Here is a 21521-nt window from a genome sequence, read left to right as displayed (position 1 = left end):
AGCCACATTTCAGATTTATTCTCCAGAATTGGAGAGACTTTCTGATTACATTTCTGGAAGTATGTTTCTTCTGTTCCAGACACCAAAGGATGGCTATTCAAAATTATAGGAATAATTCACCAAAGAGAAAAAGATGGTTTTAGCTTTCAGATGGGCTTAGGCCAGCTATTTTTTTCAGCAAATTCCATTTTCTATTTTGTGAATACCTGTGGCCAACAAGATTTTAAGTAGTCAGAAGATATTTTTTTGAGACCGTGATATGTATGTGTTGAACATCTACTGGATTTGAATGTCTACTGGATGAGCTCTATGGCTAAATATTTGTGGTACAATAATTAAGACAATTCTTTGGAATATGTCACCCTTTGTCCTAGGTACTTCAGTGTCTTCTTAAGGCCTTATATCAGTGTAGTAACTGGACATTGGGAGTGTTCCTGAACATACTCCTCTTTGAGTTTGTTATTCTCGATGTAATGAGTTAGATTAAAGCGTCCCCCAATTAAAGAGTGGTATCACTACTGTCTAAAGCCATGTGAACTGCTCAGTATATCAAAAATTCAGAAATCTCAAGTAGTCTGCTTCCTGATAAAGGACAGTGATACTGTAGCTGTGATTTGTGCAGAAGGAGGTTGCTTGCATACTTCTTATAACTGTTTACATTCAAGAGTATGGGACTAATGTGTTTTTCATATGTAAATTATAAATGACACAAGGGATGTATGCTAACTCAACATCAGTGATTTTCTGCATGAAATAACAATTGTAATTATGAGGTCCCAAGATACACCACCACTTGGTAGTAATTCGTGGCTGGACTCATTTTCGGAGTGAACTATCTAGTCAGATATTTTCCATAGGAGGTTTAGTACCAAGATGGTCATGATAATAGACGGGCTGTTTCTGTCTGCTTACTGTTTGGGTCAGAACCGGGCCTGTCAGGCATAAGCAACAGGAGGACAGATTGCTTTCTGATTTCCATAACTAAAGTGTATTTCTTTAAATGACAGATAGCATTTGGATTGGTGGGTGGAGGGGAAGGTTCAGTATGATCTCCAGTGCGCAACTGATGAAATCCTGGTTAACAGTATCTTTAAATATTAATTGCTACCAGTATTCTCAATAATACCATTGTTTCCAGAGTAAGCTGGATTTACAGAAATGATAATAATAACAGCCACTTTGCTTCATAATTCACTTCATTTTTTATGTGGTTATAGAAATGGTTTGTTCTACCCATTTTGATGTAGATTTCCATATTATAACCTGTGGTACACCTATTTCTGTGGCATTATACACATTGGTCAGTTTGTACAACTTCTTTGTAACAGTATCCATTGCCAAGAATTTCACAGTACTTCTGGAGAATTTCTCTGTACAGACAGAGAAGCATCAAAATAGAAGAGTTTTTTCTTTATTTCCCATTTTTTAAAGCCAAAGTTTCCCCAAATTAAGCCCAATTATTAGTTTATTTCCTAAGTTCATGAAGTAGCCAATTTTTATATGAACTTGAGAGTCCATGCCTACCTTAATTTTGCTTTTCTGTTTTAGCTTAAATTCCAGTTCTTTAAAACTTTTTTTTATTGCTTTTTACTGTACTGTTTCTAATTTGTGTCATACTCTTCAACTATTTGAGCTGAAGCTTTACCTTTCCTTCTTATGTCTTAGATTTAAGATTCCGTTTTAGTACATCCCAGAATGACATTTACTTTTTCTGGAGTGGCATCGTATTGTTCATATTTAATTTGTGGAGGCCCAGTGTCACTTCCAGGTTATTTTCCACGTTATTGTTTCTTCACAATTTTTCTTTATTTCATGTTTGATGGCTCCTTGCTATATGTTGTGTTTTGAGCTTATGCAGTTACTTCACCTTTACTGATTTTAGAATATTTGCACAAAGCGTAGAAGTGATATTGAAAATCAACCCTCTGAGGGTGATCCCAGCACAGCAGTGCCCACCCTGACCAGGGCACAGTCCTGCAGCATTGAAACATGGCCAAGTGCTCATAACAGGGTCCATTGACTATGCTGGACAGGGAAAAGTGATAAATCAGGTCCAGGGTCCATCCAGGGAATCCAGTCTGGAGCAGGAAGAGATGAGGCTCGAGACACAGCTACAGTGTAAGTCCAAGGGATTGCTCAAGGAGGTAGGGCACAGGCATGACTGCATCATAGCCGAGGAGAGGTGTGGGTGCCTGGGCTGGAGCTTGTCTGGAGCTCCTGGGCAGAGGGTGTGCGTGGAGACCCCAGGTGAGGCTACTCAGCGCTGTTAAGGCTGGGAGGTGCCATCAGGGCTGTGACAGTACTGGCTGTGCATCTGTGACGCTTGCAAGCGTGTTTTCCCATTTTCAGAGGCTGCTGCTGAAATTGCTGAAGAGCTTAGCATCCAGGGCAGGCAATTACAGAACTCCACAAACCTTTCCAATTTCACAAGTACTTTTCACTACTTCCCACCCCGCCCCAGCTACTATTTTTATCTGCAGCATATTTCTGAACTTTTTCTCTAAAATTCTGCACAGCTACTTGAAAAGTATGCGGTACGTGAAGGATAAAAACTGTGTAATATGGTGTGCATTACAGTGGCATATTTCCCTTAGCTGATATTCATGTCTCATAATGCCATGCTTACTCTAGAAGGCAGGGTTACAGTGGAGTTATATAATTCAGTTGGTTATTCTGTATTTCGGAGGCTAAGCTTTGATAGATATCTTTCATCCTGATATCAAATATAGACAGAAAATGGCTGAAGAAGCAGAATGGAAAGGTTTCTAGTCACTTATAACTAAGACAAAAACAAAATAGTGATTTGTGAATACAATCAGAGGCTCCTTTTTGTCTTGTTGTAGAACGTCACTGATGTTTTTTCACAGACTTTGAAATCAGTGTTATGGAAAAATGTCAGTGGATGATTTACAGATCCTCTAATCTGGTACACAGAAATGTATTTTCAGATCTCTTAAGAGCAATCTGATAAGCCTCCCTCTCTAACAAAAACTTAAGTTTCTCATACCTTCCTCTAACTACCATGAAAGACTCACTCTTTTTAGAACTAGGAAACCACTTCCCACTTGTATTGATTACAGACGGAAAACTCTTTTCTATGTGACAGCAAGGTAGGAGGAAATTTATATAGGGAGATCTCCTAATGGTTTCATTGGCTGGTTCGTGGAGAAAATTCAAATTGTATTCTTCAGTTGGCTGGATATTTCTTCCTCATTCGGAAGTTATATTTGTTCTTCTGGCGTAATTTTTTTGCCCTATTAAGAGAAAGTTTGGGGACATATATTTTCTGCAGCTGAATGGGATGGAAATCACTGCTTCTTGCAATAGCTTGACATTTAAAATTATGCTGAAGATTCTGGTGCTCTTTGCTTCTCTTAGCACTCAGTAATCTACACATTTCACTCGTTGCATCACAAAACGGCTGCCGTCTGCTCACAATTAGACTTGAGTTTCCATGTATTGATGACAAGAACAGGCGTACTGGATGAAATGAGACTTTCATCTAGCACAGTATCCTCTCTGATAGTTACCAGAAGCTGCTGTTAAGAAGCATGATCCTTCTATGATATACTTTTCTAGATCCCAGTTATTTATAGTTTTAGGACTACCTGAGCCAAACTCAGGGGTTTCATCTGAACTGTTGTGTTTGGTGTCCACATATGGAATTAATCTAACTAATTTTTTAATGCACTTCAAAAAACAAAAAGTATATTTTACTTGAAGTATATAGAAAAATCATAGAATCATAGAATACTTTGGGTTGGAAGGGACCTTTAAAGGTCATCTAGTCCACCTCCCCTGCATCTTCAACTACATCAGGTTGCTTAGAGCCCCATCCAACCTGACCTCAAATCTTTCCAGGGGTGGGGCATCTACCACCTCCCTGGGCGACCTGTGCCAGTGTTGCTCCACCCTCACTGTAAAAAGTTGCTTCCTTATATCCAGTCTAAAGCTACCCTCCTTTAGTTTAAAGCCATTACCCCTTGCCCTATCACAACAGGCACTGCTAACAAGTTTGTCCCGATCTTTCTTATAAGCCCCCTTTAATTACTGAAAGGTCTCAATAAAATCTTGCCAGACCCTTCTCTTCTGCAGGCTGAACAGCACCAACTGTCTCAGCCTGTCTTCATAGAAGAGGTGCTCCAGCCCTCTGATCATTTTTGTGGCCCTCCTCTGGCCCCACTCCAACAGGTCCATGTCTCTCCTGTGCTGAGGGCTCCAGAGCTGGACCCTGCACTTGGCCTTGTTGAACCTCATGAGGTTCACACAGGCCCACTTCTCAAGCTTGTCCAGGTTCTTCTGGATGACATCTTGTCCCTCAGGCATGCTGACCCCACCACTCAGATTGGTGTCATCTGCAAACTTGCTGAGGTTGCTCTTGATTCCAGCATATCATTGATGAAGTTATTAAACAGCAATGGTCCCTGTAGGGACCCCTGAGGGACACCCCTTGTCACCGATCTCCATCTGGACATTGAGCCATTGACCACTGCCCTCTGGATGTGACCATCCAACCAGTTCCTAATTTGTTGAACCGCCAACCCATCAAATCCATATCTCTCTGATTTAGAGAGAAGGATGTTGTGGGGGACCGTGTCAAAGTCCAGATAGGTGACATCTGTAGCTCTTTTGCTTGTTCACTGATGTAGTCACTCCATCATAGAAGGCCACTAGGTTGGTCAGGCAGGACTTGCCCTTGGTGAAGCCATGCTGGCTGTCTCAAATCGCCTCCCTGTCCTCATGTGTCTTAGCACAGCTTCTAGGAGGATCTGTTCCATGATCTTCCCAGGCACAGAAGTGAGGCTGACAGGTCGGTAGTTCCCAGGGTCCTCCTTTCTACCGTTTTTAAAAATGGGTGCAAAGCTTCCCTTTTTCCAGTCACTAGGGACATCACCTGACTGCCCTTTTCAATGTGACTTTTCAAATGTCATGAGGAGTGGCTTGGAAACTACATCAGCCAATTCCCTCAGGACTCTGGGATGCATCTAATCAGGTCCCATAGACTTATGTATGTTCAGGTTCCTCAGGTGGTCACAAACCTGATCTTCCTTTACAGTGAGAGGGACTTTGCTGCCCCAATCCCCGTCTTGTGGTCCATGTACTTTTTCATTCCTGTAAGTTTGCTTTCTGATAATTTCCTGGGTGTTCTCTCCTTCTTATGTTGTGAGAAATAATGAATGTTCATTCTGTAAGCCATTCATGATTTTATAGACATGTATTCTCTTCATCTTAGTCATCTCTTTCCAAACTCAAAAGTCTTTTTTTTTGTCTCTTTTCATTTGTATCTTTGCTTATTTTACTCACTCTGCGACCTCCTTTGTTTTAGAGAGGGTAACCTGATATACAAATTGTGCAAAATTGATACACAATGGATTTTTATGACAGAATGACATTTTCTGTATAATTTTTGGTTCTTTTCCTAAGAACTCTAGTATTCCTATTGCCTTTTTAACTGCCTCAGAGCTTTCAAATGATTTTTAGGGGGAATGGAGCAGCTTTAACAGCTCCTTTCTTGAGTGATAATAGCTAATTTTGGACTCATCACTGTCTACCTATAGTCAGCACTGGTTTTCCCCAGGCATTAGGTTTGTACTTCTTGATGTAGAAATTAATTTGACTTTATGATCATCCATTTGGTTCAGTATATGTGACATTTCCAGATGTTACGAACTTAAAGAAATGCAGTAGAAGTATGAAGCATGGTTTTTCTTTGCAAAAATAGTACCAATCTTTTCCAGTATGTCAAACTCATGTTTTCATTTCTATTAATTTGCTCTGTACAGAAAAAGACTACTAGTCTGTAGATCTCAGAAGCTTCCTTACGGTCTTTTAAGGAGATTGATGTAACTTTTGTAATTTTTTTCCTCTTTTACTGAGGTTGATTTAAGCAATTAATAACTCAGTGATTTTATATTTCAGTTCATCTAGAATGCTTGACTCGTGTAGTTACTTTTCAACAGATGAAATTTTGCTAAAATCTTTTCCTTCTGACATTTCAGTTTGAAACAAGTCTTGAAAATTGTTCCTAGTAAAGAATGGTAACACCTCATCTCTAGTGAACAGCTGTGAAATACTTTCTTTGCAATGTCTGTTGTGGTTCTGTCTTTCATGAATGCTACACAGAATCATAGAAGCATCAGTTGGTCATCTGCTCCAGCTCAAAGCAGGATTGTTCTCAGCACTGGATCCAGTCAGTCATGATTTTGTCTGGATGAGTCTTGATACTACTGGGGATGGAGATTCCACAGCGCCTCTGGGTAGCTTGTTACTGATGCTGCACTTCTCTCTTAGTGAAAAAGTTCTGATGTCCAATCTGAATCTGCTGATCATACCACTTAATTATTTATTGCCCTCACTGATTCTCCATTAGGCTTCTTTTATTTCTGACATTTGAAAAAAAATTTTCGTTTTTCCCCCTTTGTGCCTTAAGCATGTTGCTCATTATAAGCAGATTTTTGTATTGCCTTGTTCTGGTTTTAAAATTTGGTGGTGGTTATCCTCTCTTATTGAACGTCCTTATTTTGATCTGATTTCCACTTTTTGAATACAACCTTTTGCATCTAATGCTGTCCTTCCCGTGGTAGCTTTTGAAGTAACTTTAAAATGTTTTTAGGTATGAGTTATGTGTTTGTTGAGTGCTAATGAGGTAACTTTTATATAATACTTGCTATTGTATAATCTAAGTATGCTATGAACACTAACACAAACTGTTTCTTTTGCAGTTATGTATTAAACTAGGTATTTTTCTTCATTTAGGATTAAACTCAGAGTTGCTTTTCACATGTGACTTCTCTGATGAATGGCTGTGATGCACGGCTGAGTTTCTTATAATACACTAAATATCTACATCAAATCCACTCTTAAAGGGAACACTTGAAAATCCTTGTTGCTGTGTTTTCTGCTGTTGTGGCCTCTCTTAAATCTTTTGCCTTTGTGCACTTGCTGTCATCTTACCTTTTGTTTATAAAACATTGTTTTCTTGCCTTTTTAATGTATTCATCTTCCTGAAAGATGTGGCTGATACATCAGTAATAGATCTCTATCATGAAAGCATATTGAAGAGGTTTTGTTGGACTACGAATCTTTTTATACAGAAGGGATAGGAATACATACTTCTTTATAGCTTTTCTTCAGTGTTTTCTGCACTGAGAATCTACTATTTTATCTTGTATTAATAAAGCTTAGAGCTTCATCGTAGATTGGAGGGTGTGATAAGAACATTTATTTTAAGTAGAACTTCCAAGTAGCTTTGTCTCTAATGCCACAGGACTCTCCTGTTGTTTCAGCCTTGCCTGACTGATAGGTTTAAGATGAAAAAGACAACTGTTAAGAGAAATTTTTGTTCTGGTAGCTGATTAAAAGCAAAGTACATTGAACTACAGCCGTTGATGTTGTAGATAAGTAACTAGTTTTGAATCACTGTACTTTTTCGTATTTGAAAATATTTGCATTGAATAAAATATACTGACCCAAAGAAAATTAATTATAACACGGAGTTTAATTGTTTGCTGCTATGTCTGCATTCCCCAGAACACCTGAGTTAGAAAAGTTAGGTTTTGTTCCATGACTCTGAATTCTAAACCTTTTGCCGATTCACATCTGCATCTCTGTGTTGCCTCAGCTCCCTATTCTTCTCTGTTGTGTGCTGACTGACGTCTTCCATTCCTTTCCCCCTCCCTGTGCCGTTGCCCTTTCCCTGTGGTCAGTTTTCCCACCGTATCAGAAAATGATGAATATAGAGATTGGGGTTTTTCTGGCTTTCAGAGGTTTCGGATTGAGATAGCTTTCCAGGAGCCCTTTAATCTTGCACAAGATGCGAGACAAATATTCCCAGGCAGTGGCCCAGACGTAATGAGGGATGCCTCAGCTCCTTCCAAAGAGCCATGCTACCTATTTCGGGAGTAGGACAGGGCTTTATATCCCACCACTGAAGTGGAACGCTTGGATCCCAGCTGAACCAAGCAAAGAGGGAGAGGGTTTCAGATACTGAGCTGTTGGGTCACATCCTGCTGTAAGGGAAGAGAAGATTTATCTTGGATGACTAATCAGAAAGGAAATCTTTCAACTTTGCTTTGTTCTTATTTAACTAACGTTTTCACTAAGATAAATACGCATATGGTCTGAGCGAAAAAATGCAGAACTTGACCTTTGCAAACGATACCGTGTTTTGCAGTAACTGTGATTCAAAGACAGTACTGTTTGTATTAATAGAAGTCACCATTTATACAATGCAACTTTGTAATTATTCTTTGCAGTTTTCTCTTTTACAGATGGTAAATATTGCCACATTGTTTACCCAATTCCTTTTTCCTACTGTTTTGAAAGAACAGGGCTTTTAAACTCTGTTTAAAAATGGGACAGTTACACTGTTTAATATTTCTCTTTTTTTTTGTGTCTCTCAACAAGTTAAAGTATATGTTACACAGGCTTATTTTTTCTGTTCCATTTACAGTTTTCTCCTCCCCAACTCATACTCCCATTCTTGTTGCTAATGAGTGTATCATCTAAAAATAGATATGTTCATCATTCTATAATATTTTGTATCTTTCTAGATTGGAGGCCAGTGTAATTGTAAGAGACATGTGTCTGGCAGACAATGCAATCAGTGCCAGGAAGGATTCTACAATCTACAACAGTCAAACCCTGATGGCTGCAGTCCCTGTAACTGTAATACCTCTGGGACAGTCAATGGAGATATTACCTGTCACCAAAATTCAGGCCAGTGCAAGTGCAAAGCAAATGTTATTGGTATGTGGAATGCAAGAGTTTGGAGCTGTTTCTCTTGTTATCTCTGGAAATAAAACACACTTGATTTCTAAATGAAAAATATAGTAAACTTCTTTGCTGAAGGCAGATTATAAAAATGAATGAAATTAACTGTTGAAAAATTATTAATTTAATAATTCTATCAAAATACAGCTTGAAGCTTAGTTTAATCAACCCTTTAGAAGTTTCTTTATGGCATAGCTACTTTAGCTCGCATAGGTCTGTACTAATAAGTCACAGAAATAATGTAATTTGCTTACTGCATAGATGTTTCTTTTAGGAAATTAACACTTTTTCAAAATGTTTTATACTTAATGAGTTCTAAGCAAATAGTTTCCATGCTAGTTTTCTTAATAGACCAAAATAAATGGATTTTTTTTTCCTGAAAATATTCTGTGCTACAGGGTCCTTTGTGATAAATCTATCCATTTTTTTCTATTATATTTCTTTGAACTGTTCCTATGAAATGCAAAATAAGTCAACATAATTCCACAGATCATGTACATAGCTAGGGTTAGTTATCAAGGGCCACATAATTTTAATTTTGTAATTCAATGCCAAGCTGATTATAATAAACTGCTACCTTCTGTGTTATTTATCATTTTTTTTACAAGACGTGCTTTTTTGTTTGTTACTCCCACAGGTATTTTTCAGAAATTAGATTTGATTATAGCAATTTATTACTTCCAGCATATTTGAGGGGAGCCACAGCCACATAAGGACAAAATTTATCAAGTGCCCAAAATACACAGTATATATAACATGCTTTGAAATGTTGATATATGGGAATATTATGCAAGGAGAATTTCCTGATAAAGTGAGCCTTACATGGTAACTGTACATGTCTCTGACTATACATATGTCTCAAAAAAAAAAACCCAAACCAAAAGAAAAAAGAGAAAAAGAGATACCTTCTGCTTTGTTATTAACACAATTAGTAATTTTTTTTTTTAGCTGACCATGGTTGTGGGTTGTATTAAGTGTTCAAGTATCTGCTAATTTGCAATTCACTGACTTGTGAATATTGACTTATTTGTAATATTGTAAATCTGTGTCCTCTAATTTCCAAGAACAAATCCAAAATAACAGAAAATAGTGAAAATAACTCTGAACAGACATAAACCCAAACAGTTTCTGTCCTCTTTGCTGTGGAATACCAAGTACCTGTGTTTGCCAGATGATAAAAAGAGTGCTAAGAGCCAAAAATAACCTCCGTGACTTTCCATGTGTCTTAAAGCCATGCTCTACATTCAATAAAATGGACTTCAGAACATTCTTAATTGTATATTCTTTGTCGACATTTCACGTTTGCACCTGTGAAAACCTTTCTTAGCTCCTTGGGAGTTTGGTATACAAGAAATGCACAGTGTAGTCCTCATGTGTTTGATTGTCTACATATTATTATTTTCTCCCTTTGATGACAACAGTAAGAATTATTTTTATTTCCACTGAAATAGTAATACAAGAAATGTGTAAATCTATACTTTCTGCAAATTTATCTGTAAATATGGTGGAAGATTGTAGTTATGCAACTGTTTGTTTGCAGGATAAAGATCTAATTCTTTCCAGACTGCGGACTCTCTCTGTTGTTTTTCAAAGCAATTGTACATAAGCTTCTGTTTACTGGAATGTGAGCAGCAAACTTTAACAGAGCTTTCCTCTTTGGTTTTCTAAATTGGTTTTTAGAGCAATCTGTCTATTGCCATTGTATCTATTTAAACAAACACAATAACAGAACAATGCATCTACGGACTGCGGTGTTATGAAACATGAACTGTTAGAGTTAACACAACTGTTAAATCTTACTAATGATTCTATCACCAGTAAAATACATTAGCACCAATAATTTTATTAAAGTAGGTCATTCATCTAGAATAAAAAGGTAGAAGAATGTGAATTAAATGCCAAGCGTGCTAACTCCCCTCTACTTGTTAACATTGAATGTGATGCCCTGTAGGCCTTCCTCAGTATCGTTAGGAATAGATTACCTGTCAGGAATATGTATGGCATATTCAAATAAGCACTGCGCATATTTTTAAAACTGATATGATATGAATCCATGTAGACCAATTTTAATAGTTCAAAATGAGTCATAATTCTTGTTAACAATACAGTTATTTTTAAAATTTGCAGCAATAGTGGTCCTTTTTTATTTTCCTTATTGAAATTAAATGATATGCCTTAGGTGAGTCATTCATCACTGTTAAAGGAACTTGCCTTCTGTTGGAGTTTTCGAGGTTTTATCCATATGTATAATGCATTTCCTGCCATTTTTAGTTTTATTTTTTTACACAGAAGTTGCTAGATGTATTTTTGTATGGTTTTGTGTTTTTTAAATGATGACAATATCTTGCTAGAACATTGTATTTATATTTTTCTGTATGCAACAATTAAGTGATGGCCTCATAGTGAAGAATTTTCCTATTGCAAGGCAAAATACATAACTGAATTTGCATTTTTCATATAATAATCTAGTTTGCTTTCTTGTAATGTATGTTTTATAAACGAAAATTTAAATGCCATCCCTTGGGGCAGGGATAAAACAAGTGATGACTTTGAAAACAAAGCTAATAAAACCACAGGATGAAGTATGAAGAAAACAGTTTAGATTTTAATGTACTGCAGAAGTTAACTAAATCATACATTTAGATAAAAATATTTCATTCTGGATTATGAAAACCATTTTCTGCTTTCAGTAAGGGCTAATGATAAACACTAGCATAAATGTAATCAATGTTAAAACCAGAGTACAGTGTTAAGTAAATAATTCTACATAATTAGTCTAACTTGTGTTGTCCTAGAGTGTATTTAATGTTTTTAATATAATATGTAAATCTGTTATCAGAACAGCTTGAGAGCCCAGTGCAATTCTCTGTATATACCATTTCTACAATATAGGGTGAAGGGTTCAAGTAAGCATTGATAGTGCAACAGGTGCTGTTCTGGGGGACAAAGAGATTAATTCTGGTTTATCTTAGAAATGTTACAAAGAATCTCTTGCAGAAGTATCTTAAATTGTATTGAGAAGCCAGCAGAAACACATCGCTTCTGAAACAAATTGAAAAAGTAAGCAAATTTTTGGTATGCCACTGTTATTCAATTGATTTGAGCAGCCCTTTCATTCCTGTTAATTATGCTGGTGAAGAATGTTAGTACCTTCCTTTCTCATCTTTTTTTTTTTCAAGTGTAGTGTATTTAACCTTTTTTTAAAAAATGGAAATCAATAGCTTTTCAGGTTTTTTTTATTAATACCTTTTCTTTTTCCAGGTCTAAAGTGTGATAGTTGCAATTTTGGATTTAAAGCTCTCACATATTCTAATGAAGATGGATGTGAGCCTTGTTGGTGCAACAGCCACGGCTCAGTGAACCAATTCTGCAACCCTCTCTCTGGGCAGTGCAATTGTAAAGAACAAGTGAAAGGACTTCACTGTGACACCTGCATGGACAACTTTTATGGGCTGGATGTAACTGGTTGTAAGGCTTGTGAATGTAACGTTGCAGGGTCACTTTCTGGACCTGTGTGCGATGCAAAGACAGGGCAATGTGCATGTAAACCAAATATTGGAGGAAGACAATGTGATGAATGCCTAGATGGCTACCGCAAACTACAGGAAAATAATTCCTTTGTTTGTCTGCCATGTAATTGTGATAAGGCAGGTACAGTAAATGGCTCTCTGCTTTGTGACAAATCAACAGGACAGTGTCCTTGCAAAGCTGGTGTAACTGGCCTTCAGTGCAGTCAGTGCACACTTCATACATACAACCTCAGCATGAGCAACCTCCTCGGCTGCCAGCGTTGTGACTGCGATGCTTTGGGCACATTGGCAGGAACAGTTTGTGACCACGTTTCTGGACAGTGTGTCTGTTTGCCTCAGCGTCAGGGAAGAAGGTGTAATGAGTGTAAACCAGGTAAGGACATTGGAAGACAATCTGTTTGATGCACTAAATTTTGCTTAGTTGGATATCATCACAGTTCCTACAGATCTCAATATGTGTTCATAGACAGCTTCATGTCTGACGTCTCTGACATATTATTAATTATTTTTCCATTTCTTCCTAACTGTGTGAGTGAGAAGGAAGTATTAATATCCTGATCTCCATCCAATATTAGTTCTATTGCCAGAGGTTATATAATATGTCTTATCACTGCAGTTTCAGCATGTCCTAAATAAGGTTAGGCCTAGTTCTTCTAGATATTATGAAAATATACAAATCGTCAGGTCCAGTACACTGAATAAGAGGTAAACTACCATAGTGTGATGAACAGCAGCTATCCTTGTAATGATAAATGTGGATTTGGAAGGTAGAGTGCAAGCTCTTCAGGAAGGGCGCTTCATGCATAAAGCATGGCGGGAGGTACAGAGATGGTTGCTTAAACTTTGATGAGGCTGGCAAACATGCTGCTTAAAAAGCATTCACCTGCCTTGCTGTGTTGAGGATGTGCTGGCTTTCATGAGGACTGTTTATGGTTCGGCCCTACAAGTAGGTGATACTGCAGTTGCTACAAGATTCTGTACCATACTACTGTAAACAGGGTTTAAATGTTCATTGTAAGTGGGAAACTCTCTAGTTATATTTTAATATTTTTGTTTTAAAAAGTCGGTGGGTAAAGTGAAGCTATAGGTAATATTAACCTCCCCTTAGTAATAATATTAAACAGATAGATTTAGTTCAAGTTAAATACATATGCAATTTATTAAAGTAGCAGGTCACATTAAAAGATACATTATAGCTCCATTGGTCTTAATATGCCATTCAATAATTTGAACAGAGGTTAAGAAAGCTGCTTAACCTCCATTAAGTATTTTTAAAAATACTTTCATTTAAATTATTTTAGGTACATATACTAATAAATAAGGCAGCGTTCTGTTTTTCTTAGTTCCTCCTCCAGTGCTATTTGACCTGCTAACCCTCTGCAGCAGCCACTTAATCAGAGATCGGCAGAGGAGTGATGTCAAGGCTTCCCGAGTCAGTGACCGCCCTTGTCCTTGAAAGAGAAAGGCCAGGGTTTATGCAGAACTAAATGGTTTAAAAAGGTTTAATTGATAGTGTGAACAGACTGGTTTGTAGAAAAGCTTACATGGCACTCAAAGGAATACTTTCACAATAGTTCCAGTTAAAAAAATAAAAGCCAAAATTAACAACAAAAAAACATTACTATAAGAATTATTTTTAAATTTTCTAAGTAATAAGTATGTAGTTGCTGAACACTGAGCTCTCTTCTGCAGGTGGCTGTAAATTCTTAGGTTTTAAAAGCACTGTATTGCTCTTAGTGTAGCACAGCGTACTATGGTATTTTCAATGACATTTTAGTGTTGATCCCAATGTGAGCTCATTTAGACATTTGATATCTAATTTTTATATAAAAATGCTTGGTTAGTATGTTCCAAAGGAGAGTTTGCTATGAAACAAGGGTGAGTATAGCCTGCTAGTAATACTAGTATTAAGTCGTAGAAGTATGGGAGACTTTAACTGGTTTCAAGTGCTCTAAACATGTCCTATGGCTTTGCATTGGGACAAAGATAAGAAAACACACTCCTGAGTGTATATTTAGCCAACACAGCCTAATTAAAAGCACACAAGTAATTAATTAAAACTGACAGCCCTAAAAACACACTGAGGAGGCTGCTCGGACATTTCAACTCTGTGGTCCGAAGTTTCCTCAGTGGAATACAGGTTCTATGTCTTTTTTTCTTTTTTTTAATTCTGTGTAATTAGAAGTCTGTTATAATTAGTGGTATGTAAAATAAAGTCCTATTGTAGCACATCTCCAGTGTGCTTTATTAAAATTTGAGAGGTTTCCAAAAGTTACCAAAATCTTGATGCAGGAAGAGTTGCCAATGGAAAAAACTCAAACTAGATGTAACTTCAGGAAATTATTTTATTGGGAGGGTTTTTTTTAATAAAAACTCTTTCTGGAGCATTCAGCCATGTGTTTCATCTGTTAGGCAGTATCCATGACCTCCAGTTCTCATACAAGTAACATTTTCGGTAGATTTCTGTACATTTAAATTTTTTTAAACTAATGGTGTGTGCAAAGAGACGAACACTTGATCCTAACATGAAACCAAATGGAAGGGCAGATTTACCTTGTATATAAACTTGCTTTTGAGATGTCCTAGGTTGCAGTGGTAGAAAATTGATCTTTTTAGCCCCCAAATAGGTATGAACAGTTTGTCCCTGCCTTATTCCAGGACTGTGTTGCCACACCAACTGAGATTTGTGCGGCAGAAATCCTGTTCAACACAGGTCTTGGATCATGTTATCAGAGCAGCAAAGCTGTTTTAAAAAAAAAAAAACACAAAGTGCATTTTGTAAGTTCTTTACTTAGTGACCACAGCTTTTCATGGAGCTTTTCATGTAGTACAGAGAAGATGTAAACCAGCATGTAGGCTGTGTCGCCAGGCATCAATACTGAGTTTTGATGTATGTACTACCTCTCTTCTAGGCTAGAAACGTGAAGTATGTTGTGACAAAGTTGTCAGTGTTGTTAACTCTGCATTTTGAAGCCCAGACTGTGGTTAACAAATGAGCACTACCGCCATAGTTTGTGAGCATGTAAAAGTGCTAAGAAATTGCTCAGATGTTCCTTTTCCATGAGCTATACAGTGGGAGAAATAGTAAGAGTGTGATTAAAAAAGGACGCTGAGTACTTTGCTATGACTTTCATTCTTCTTTTTGAAGAGTATGTTTGATTGACAAATCTGATCAGTTATGGTTGAATTGGAAAAAAATCTGAAAAAGAATAGGCATAATACTAGTTATATACATAGATCTTGTAGAGATTTGCAGTGGCTGTCTTAAAATTGGAAACTGGCTCTATTATAAAACAGTGGATCCTTCATAAAGCAACTTTTATGAGCCCTTCTAACCTTGCTGTAAATTAAGCTTGCATTAAGTTTCTTACTCTTTCATGCCAAATTCTAGGTGGTTGAAGTAAATAATAATAATGGTTATGACAAAAAGTATGAATTTGTAATCCGTTGTCTCTTCTCTTTTTGTCTACATTTAATCGTATTAATTTATTTATAAATTAGTTGGGAGAAGGACTTTCTCTAATTCTCCTATCCCTCACTTTTACTTTTAAAAAAATTTTACTTTTACTTGCTACTTCTAAAAAAAAAAAATGTGGTAGTATCCAGAAACTTAGTTAAGCTTTTAGAGCATTTCTAAAAGATTATTATTAAAAAAAAAAAGATAAAGTCATACCAAATCCTTCACTGCTCTACAGTGGTTTAGGTGGTATGACATTAGGAGAGCCAGGATGCTTAACAGTAACATACATATTCTTTACAATTATGAATTTCACTGCTGTGACAAAAACAATATATGCTGTAGTGATCAATCCTCCTCAGCTAAAATGATTTTATTTTCTACAGATGTGCTTATTTACCCTATTGTCTTTTCTTAGACTTTAGTTTCATGCAAAATTTTAGATGGACAAGGATTTATTTTAGCCTGAGTGCTTATCATTTACTGCATCTATAAACTGGGTCCCGAAGAAGTGCTGTGACCTTTTTCGGGAGTCCAGGCTTAAACTTGTTTCTTGTCTTCCTGTTACGTTCTATGAGTGGAGTCATTCATTGTGCTCAAGAGTGACATTGCTGGGAAATGGTCTCCTCTATTTATGCACAGGATGGGCACTGTACTGTGCAGACAACTGCAGCATGAGATAATACATGCTGCCTCACTAATAACTTCAAGCTATTCAGTCTCGGTGGTGGCTCAGTTCAGAGCCTCTCTGGAATAAAGTGCCAACAGCATGGTTTTTTATGATGCGAATATATGTTAACTGGAGACTGATATCACTTCACTGTCCACTTGAGATTTATCTCACTGAGGACTAGAGGCTAAACTTGAACAAAGATTTGAGCAGTAAATTTCTAATGTTTTCGATTTGTTTAGTTCCTGTGCTATTTGGAGATGAGCTCACAGTGCAACACTGCTGCGAAGACAGAGAATACCACCCTAGGGGTGTGTATATATAAAGCTATCTCTTTTAAGACAAAATAAATAATAAGGCCTTGGGTGATATGACATGTTACAATACAATTTTGGGCTCTTTTATTATAAAGCAGGACATCAGAAAGTTGTTCAACAGCAAAAAAGATTCGGTAACATGACTAAGAACAAACTGATTGAATGGGAGAGTGAGGGAAGGTGTCAGAGAAGTCTGTGCAAATACTGTGTATCTGCGTAATGGTTGAAATTCTTCTACTGAAGTTGTGCAATAATAATTAATAGTAACCAGCTGACAGAGACAGAAAATCCTATCAATGGCCCTATCTTAGGACTGATGTTCAAATTGCAGTTGACAAGTGTCAGTATTGTGCTGCCATCATCATGTGCAGAACTCATGCACATTACAGGTTGCTACATTTTTAATCAACAGTACCACTTGGGGGGCGGGGAGAGCAGAGCCATTTGTGTGAAAATAATTTTGGAAAATTATGTAATTATGTTTCTTGCTGGTGTTCTGTTACTTGAATTGTCTTCTGATCAGATATATAGAAAATAAATTAGTAAGAATGGAAGGAGACCATAGTTAACAAAATAGATTGTGCAAGTTGTACAGCATCATTATAAAAATGTGCTTCAGTGATCCTTTGTTTGAAATTTGAGGCAATACTATGAATAATGGGTAAATTCTTCAATTACCAGATTAAAGGTGTATAAACCCTACCTAACTGTATTTGTCAGTAATGTGTTAGAGACTTGCATAGATAAAGATAGCTTGTGAGTGCAATAGAATGAAAGATAGTATGGTTAGATGCATGCCAAATATACTGTGGGGAAGGTGAAATTAATGCTGCAGTTCATAATTGGAAATAATACAGGAACAGAAAGATGGTATTCAGAATGAAAGCTTTGCTATAGCAGATAGTAATTTTTTTTCCATCAGTTTATTAATTTCTGTAAAAGTATTTATGTAGGATACAAGCTGTCTGTTGAAGACTGAAATATAAATTTTACATAAAACTGGCAATGCTCATCAAATGTAGGTTTTTCTAAGAAACACCCCCATGTTTCAACGGTTAAGCAAATCACTGGTTGAGAAAGATTAAAAGACTTAAGAAAATATGTGCATTTCTTACATTTTGCAACTGGCCATTGTCAGAGATGAGATCCCAGACTAGAATGGATAAATGTCTGATCTTGTATGTTATTTTTTATGTTTCTGCTGCTTGAGGTGCATTTATTAGTAGCTGTCATGTCCTTGAGTCTTTTCCAACGGACATGTTTATGTACTCCCCCTATTCTGTATTTGCTCTGGCTAAAATAAAGTCCAAAGAGAAAGAATAAAGTTGGCAACTGGAGGATGAATAATGGCTTATGCAAAGTGCCAATGAGAAGATTTAGAAGCTCAGCTTTGCAGGAGGACGGTATTGCTTTACTCGAGTTGAGGCCGTGTGTTACTTAAGCTTTAGTTCTGTTGTTTCATCCCCGATTACACACAAGTTAATAATGATCTCACTATGTTCACGTGTTGCATATTGTTTATTCTCAAAATCCCTTTCTTTTCCAGGTTTTTATTTTTCTCCATCCAGTGTCACTGGCTGTCTGCCATGCCTGTGCCACACAGCTGGTTCAGTGAATCAGACCTGTGATAAACTAACTGGCCAATGTGTTTGCCAAGATGCTTCTGTAACAGGACAGATGTGTGAACGTTGCAAAGAACTTCATTTTGGATTTGACTCTGTCACAGGGAGGTGAGTGTTCCTTTTTAGCAGGTCACTTATAGCGTCCTTGTTAGATTTTCCTCATAGCAGCTCGTTCAAAGGTTTAGTGGTGATAAACAGGCATTGTCTAGTTATATTAATCCTTCTTTGAATTCATATGTGCACTCTGATTTACGAGCAGTACATTATACCACTCGTATACCTCTGTGCTCCTGTGAGCTGAAGGGAACAGAAGCTTTGCCACAACCTTAAGTAGAAAAAGCGTGGAAGCTATATAAAGCTAATGCTATCTAATGTTATAGCTATTTGGTAATTGTTTCTCTGCATTTCCTCTGCATCTTCAGTAAGATGCGTTGGTTTCTGAGGTGTTAAACGTGGACTATTAAAATGCAGATAATATACCATTCTTATAACCAATGACTGCTTTTGAAGATTTCAGAAAGGCATTTTAATGGGAAAAAAAGTAAAAATTTACAGATATCCCTGTATTTCCAAATTGCTTTTAGCTACAGCAGTAGAAATACTCATAGCACCTTTCCTCTTAAAAACCTGTTTTTCTGAAGCAGTGTATTCTTTTTCAGCACTTAGTTATGTGCCACAGGGTAAATTGTTTATCTAATGTAGCCTGGGGCCTTTAGGTACACTGAAATTATATGAATATGTTCCCTGGAATGTAAGTGGAAAAATACATCTATAGGTAGTGCATTGTTATTCCAGCTATTGCTCTATTTTTCTTTTCCAGGATCATCTTTCTTGCTTAATCCCCACAATCTCAATTTCCTTTTAAATACTGTCCAGAAAGATTGTACAGCTCTAATGCTATCATATTTTCGTGCAGACTAATGGTGTTGTTTTGTTATACTTAGCATTTTTGCCGTAAAAAAACAAAAAAGCAAAACCACAGGCAGAAGCAAAATCTGTACATTCCCTTCCTCGTGCTCCTTTCCCCCAGCTAGTGTGGGGTAGGCATGCTTTTAGGCAGTGATTATCAGTGTCATCTTGCATATATTTGACATTATTCTGAAGATTTTTCACTTTAACTTTCATGTTACTGTCACTCATGAAGAGATTTTTGTAATTATTTTTTACTGTTGTGGGTCACAGAGGCATCTGCTAATGGCCATAAAGTAATCTGTAGGAATAAGGACTTCCTGTTTTCACTTCCTGCTATTTCCGATGGTAAGGAATAAAACCTGTGTAATATTAAAGTTCCCTTTTAAATATATTTTCCTTATTATTAATGATTTTTTTTAGTTACTTGGGATAGATTTCCCCCTCCCCTTCAGTTTTAGCAGATGATAGAGAGGATTGTGTATGCGCTAAGAAATAGCTTTCCTGAACTAGATACTGGCCTTCGACTACCTGTGTTTTGATCTATCTTCTGAAATTCAAAATGTGGAAATATCTAGAATCATCTAGATCCAGATCTTGTTGTAAAGATAGAAAGTTTTAACAGTTCTGGACTTTGAATCACTTGGCTTTAATGCCTTAATACTACTTAATCCTCATGACAGTATTGAAGACTGCTCCGGTAGTACATTAACATGATTAACTTGTGTTGCATACACTTGGCTTCATTTTGGTTAGCATCTACTTGGGCAATGTACCTCTGTTCCTCAGGCAGAAACAGTTGTCCACTGAAAGTGATAATCCAGGTCTTGTTAATGTATTTTAATCAATTTCTTTAACTGTTAATATCTTCTTAAAAAGACTAAAATGCTTTTTCTTGCTCTCTAAAATTGCAAAGTCATTTAAACCATCCTTGCTTCAAGTGTCTTGTAAGGACTCTGTGGTTGCAGAATGAAATAGATGTGAGCTATGTGTAGTGGCAAAGATGTTTCTGTCTTGGCACAATAGCAGAAAAGAAGCAAAAGTTGTGACACATGGACTGTGATGCTTTAAAATTCTCTCACTTTGAGGAATGTGTATGTGAACTGATTTATTTTGTGAGGGTTTTGAGGTAAAACAGGAACTGCATTTTTTAATGCATTTCAGCTAATGAAGCAGGAAAATTTCCTCAGCAATTAAAGAATTAGAGATACTGGATGTTTGCAGTGGTCTGACAGATCTGTAACGGTTGTAGGCATTGGTACACGTTTGAAATGCTTTACCTTTGTGTTGTTTACTATAATGAACCGGTCAATGAACATCACAAATTGTTTATCTATATATACATCTTGACAGATTACTGTTTATGAAATCCAGTTAGCAAGTGAGGTTTTCCCATAAGGATGAAAAATGAATATTTTAAACAGATTGCTGGAGAGGCTCTAACTGCACCTAGAGAGTCAATGTAATAAAGGTTTCTCTATATTAATATTACAAAAACCATTTATCCTCACAAAATCAATATTGCAATTCATCTTGGCCTTGACGTTTCTCTTTCCGTGTTTTAAAACTCTGTTTTCCTTGATTATATCTAATTCTGTTTTAATAAAACTCAAATATATTTGACTCGGAGTATCCTGAAGAAGTAATAACTTGTAACAAAAATGCTGAAAATATTTCTTACATGATTAAAAGTTTCAAAGAATTAGTTATTTTTTTTTAAATCCTTAATTGACAGTTCTTAATCCTGACTGAAAAGCAAGAACTATGCATAACAACAAAGCCCGTTCTAGTGTTCTGCACTTTAAGAAAACGATGCAGGTGATTACTCAAATATAGCGTGCAATCCTGTGGAGCAGAGTACGATGACAGGTGTGCTGCTGTTTGCAGGATCTGGAGCCTAATGCGCTGTAGGTGGAGGTAGGCAGCCTACATTTGTCCTACAAGAAAATGCAACAAGTGGAAAGAAGCAGCCCCATCCTGCCAGGCACTGAAAACTATTACTGGGACTGTACGTGTATGTGAGTTTGATTGTCTCGTGTGTGAATGACAGTGAAAACTGGAATACTCTGAACCCTATTCATGAGGTGCAGTAATATACAGGAGCAGTAAGAGAAGCTCATCTTTTACTATTTATCTATTGAGACACTTTTGTTAACACCCCCCCAACTGAACTTCATGTACTAAATATAATCATGTAACGAAATTATGAAATAATAAAGTACTGTCTTACTGAGCAAATAATTC

At 36.8% G+C, this 21521-nt stretch overlaps 1 protein-coding gene across 3 annotated transcripts in view; it reads left to right on the top strand.

Moving 5' to 3' along the window:
- Positions 1–21521, top strand: part of USH2A (usherin) — a 389400-nt gene that overhangs the window by 61575 nt on the left and 306304 nt on the right. For all 3 annotated transcript variants that reach the window (XM_075412995.1, XM_075412994.1, XM_075412996.1), the window contains exons 12-14: positions 8553–8748; positions 12034–12675; positions 18293–18476. In XM_075412995.1, coding sequence (XP_075269110.1) covers positions 8553–8748; positions 12034–12675; positions 18293–18476 — 1022 coding nt within the window. The remainder of the gene's footprint in view (positions 1–8552; positions 8749–12033; positions 12676–18292; positions 18477–21521) is intronic.

This window comes from Opisthocomus hoazin, chromosome 2 (genome assembly GCF_030867145.1).
Source record: "Opisthocomus hoazin isolate bOpiHoa1 chromosome 2, bOpiHoa1.hap1, whole genome shotgun sequence".
Taxonomy (NCBI): Eukaryota; Metazoa; Chordata; class Aves; order Opisthocomiformes; family Opisthocomidae; genus Opisthocomus; species Opisthocomus hoazin.
This window is presented reverse-complemented; position numbering and strand designations above follow the sequence as displayed.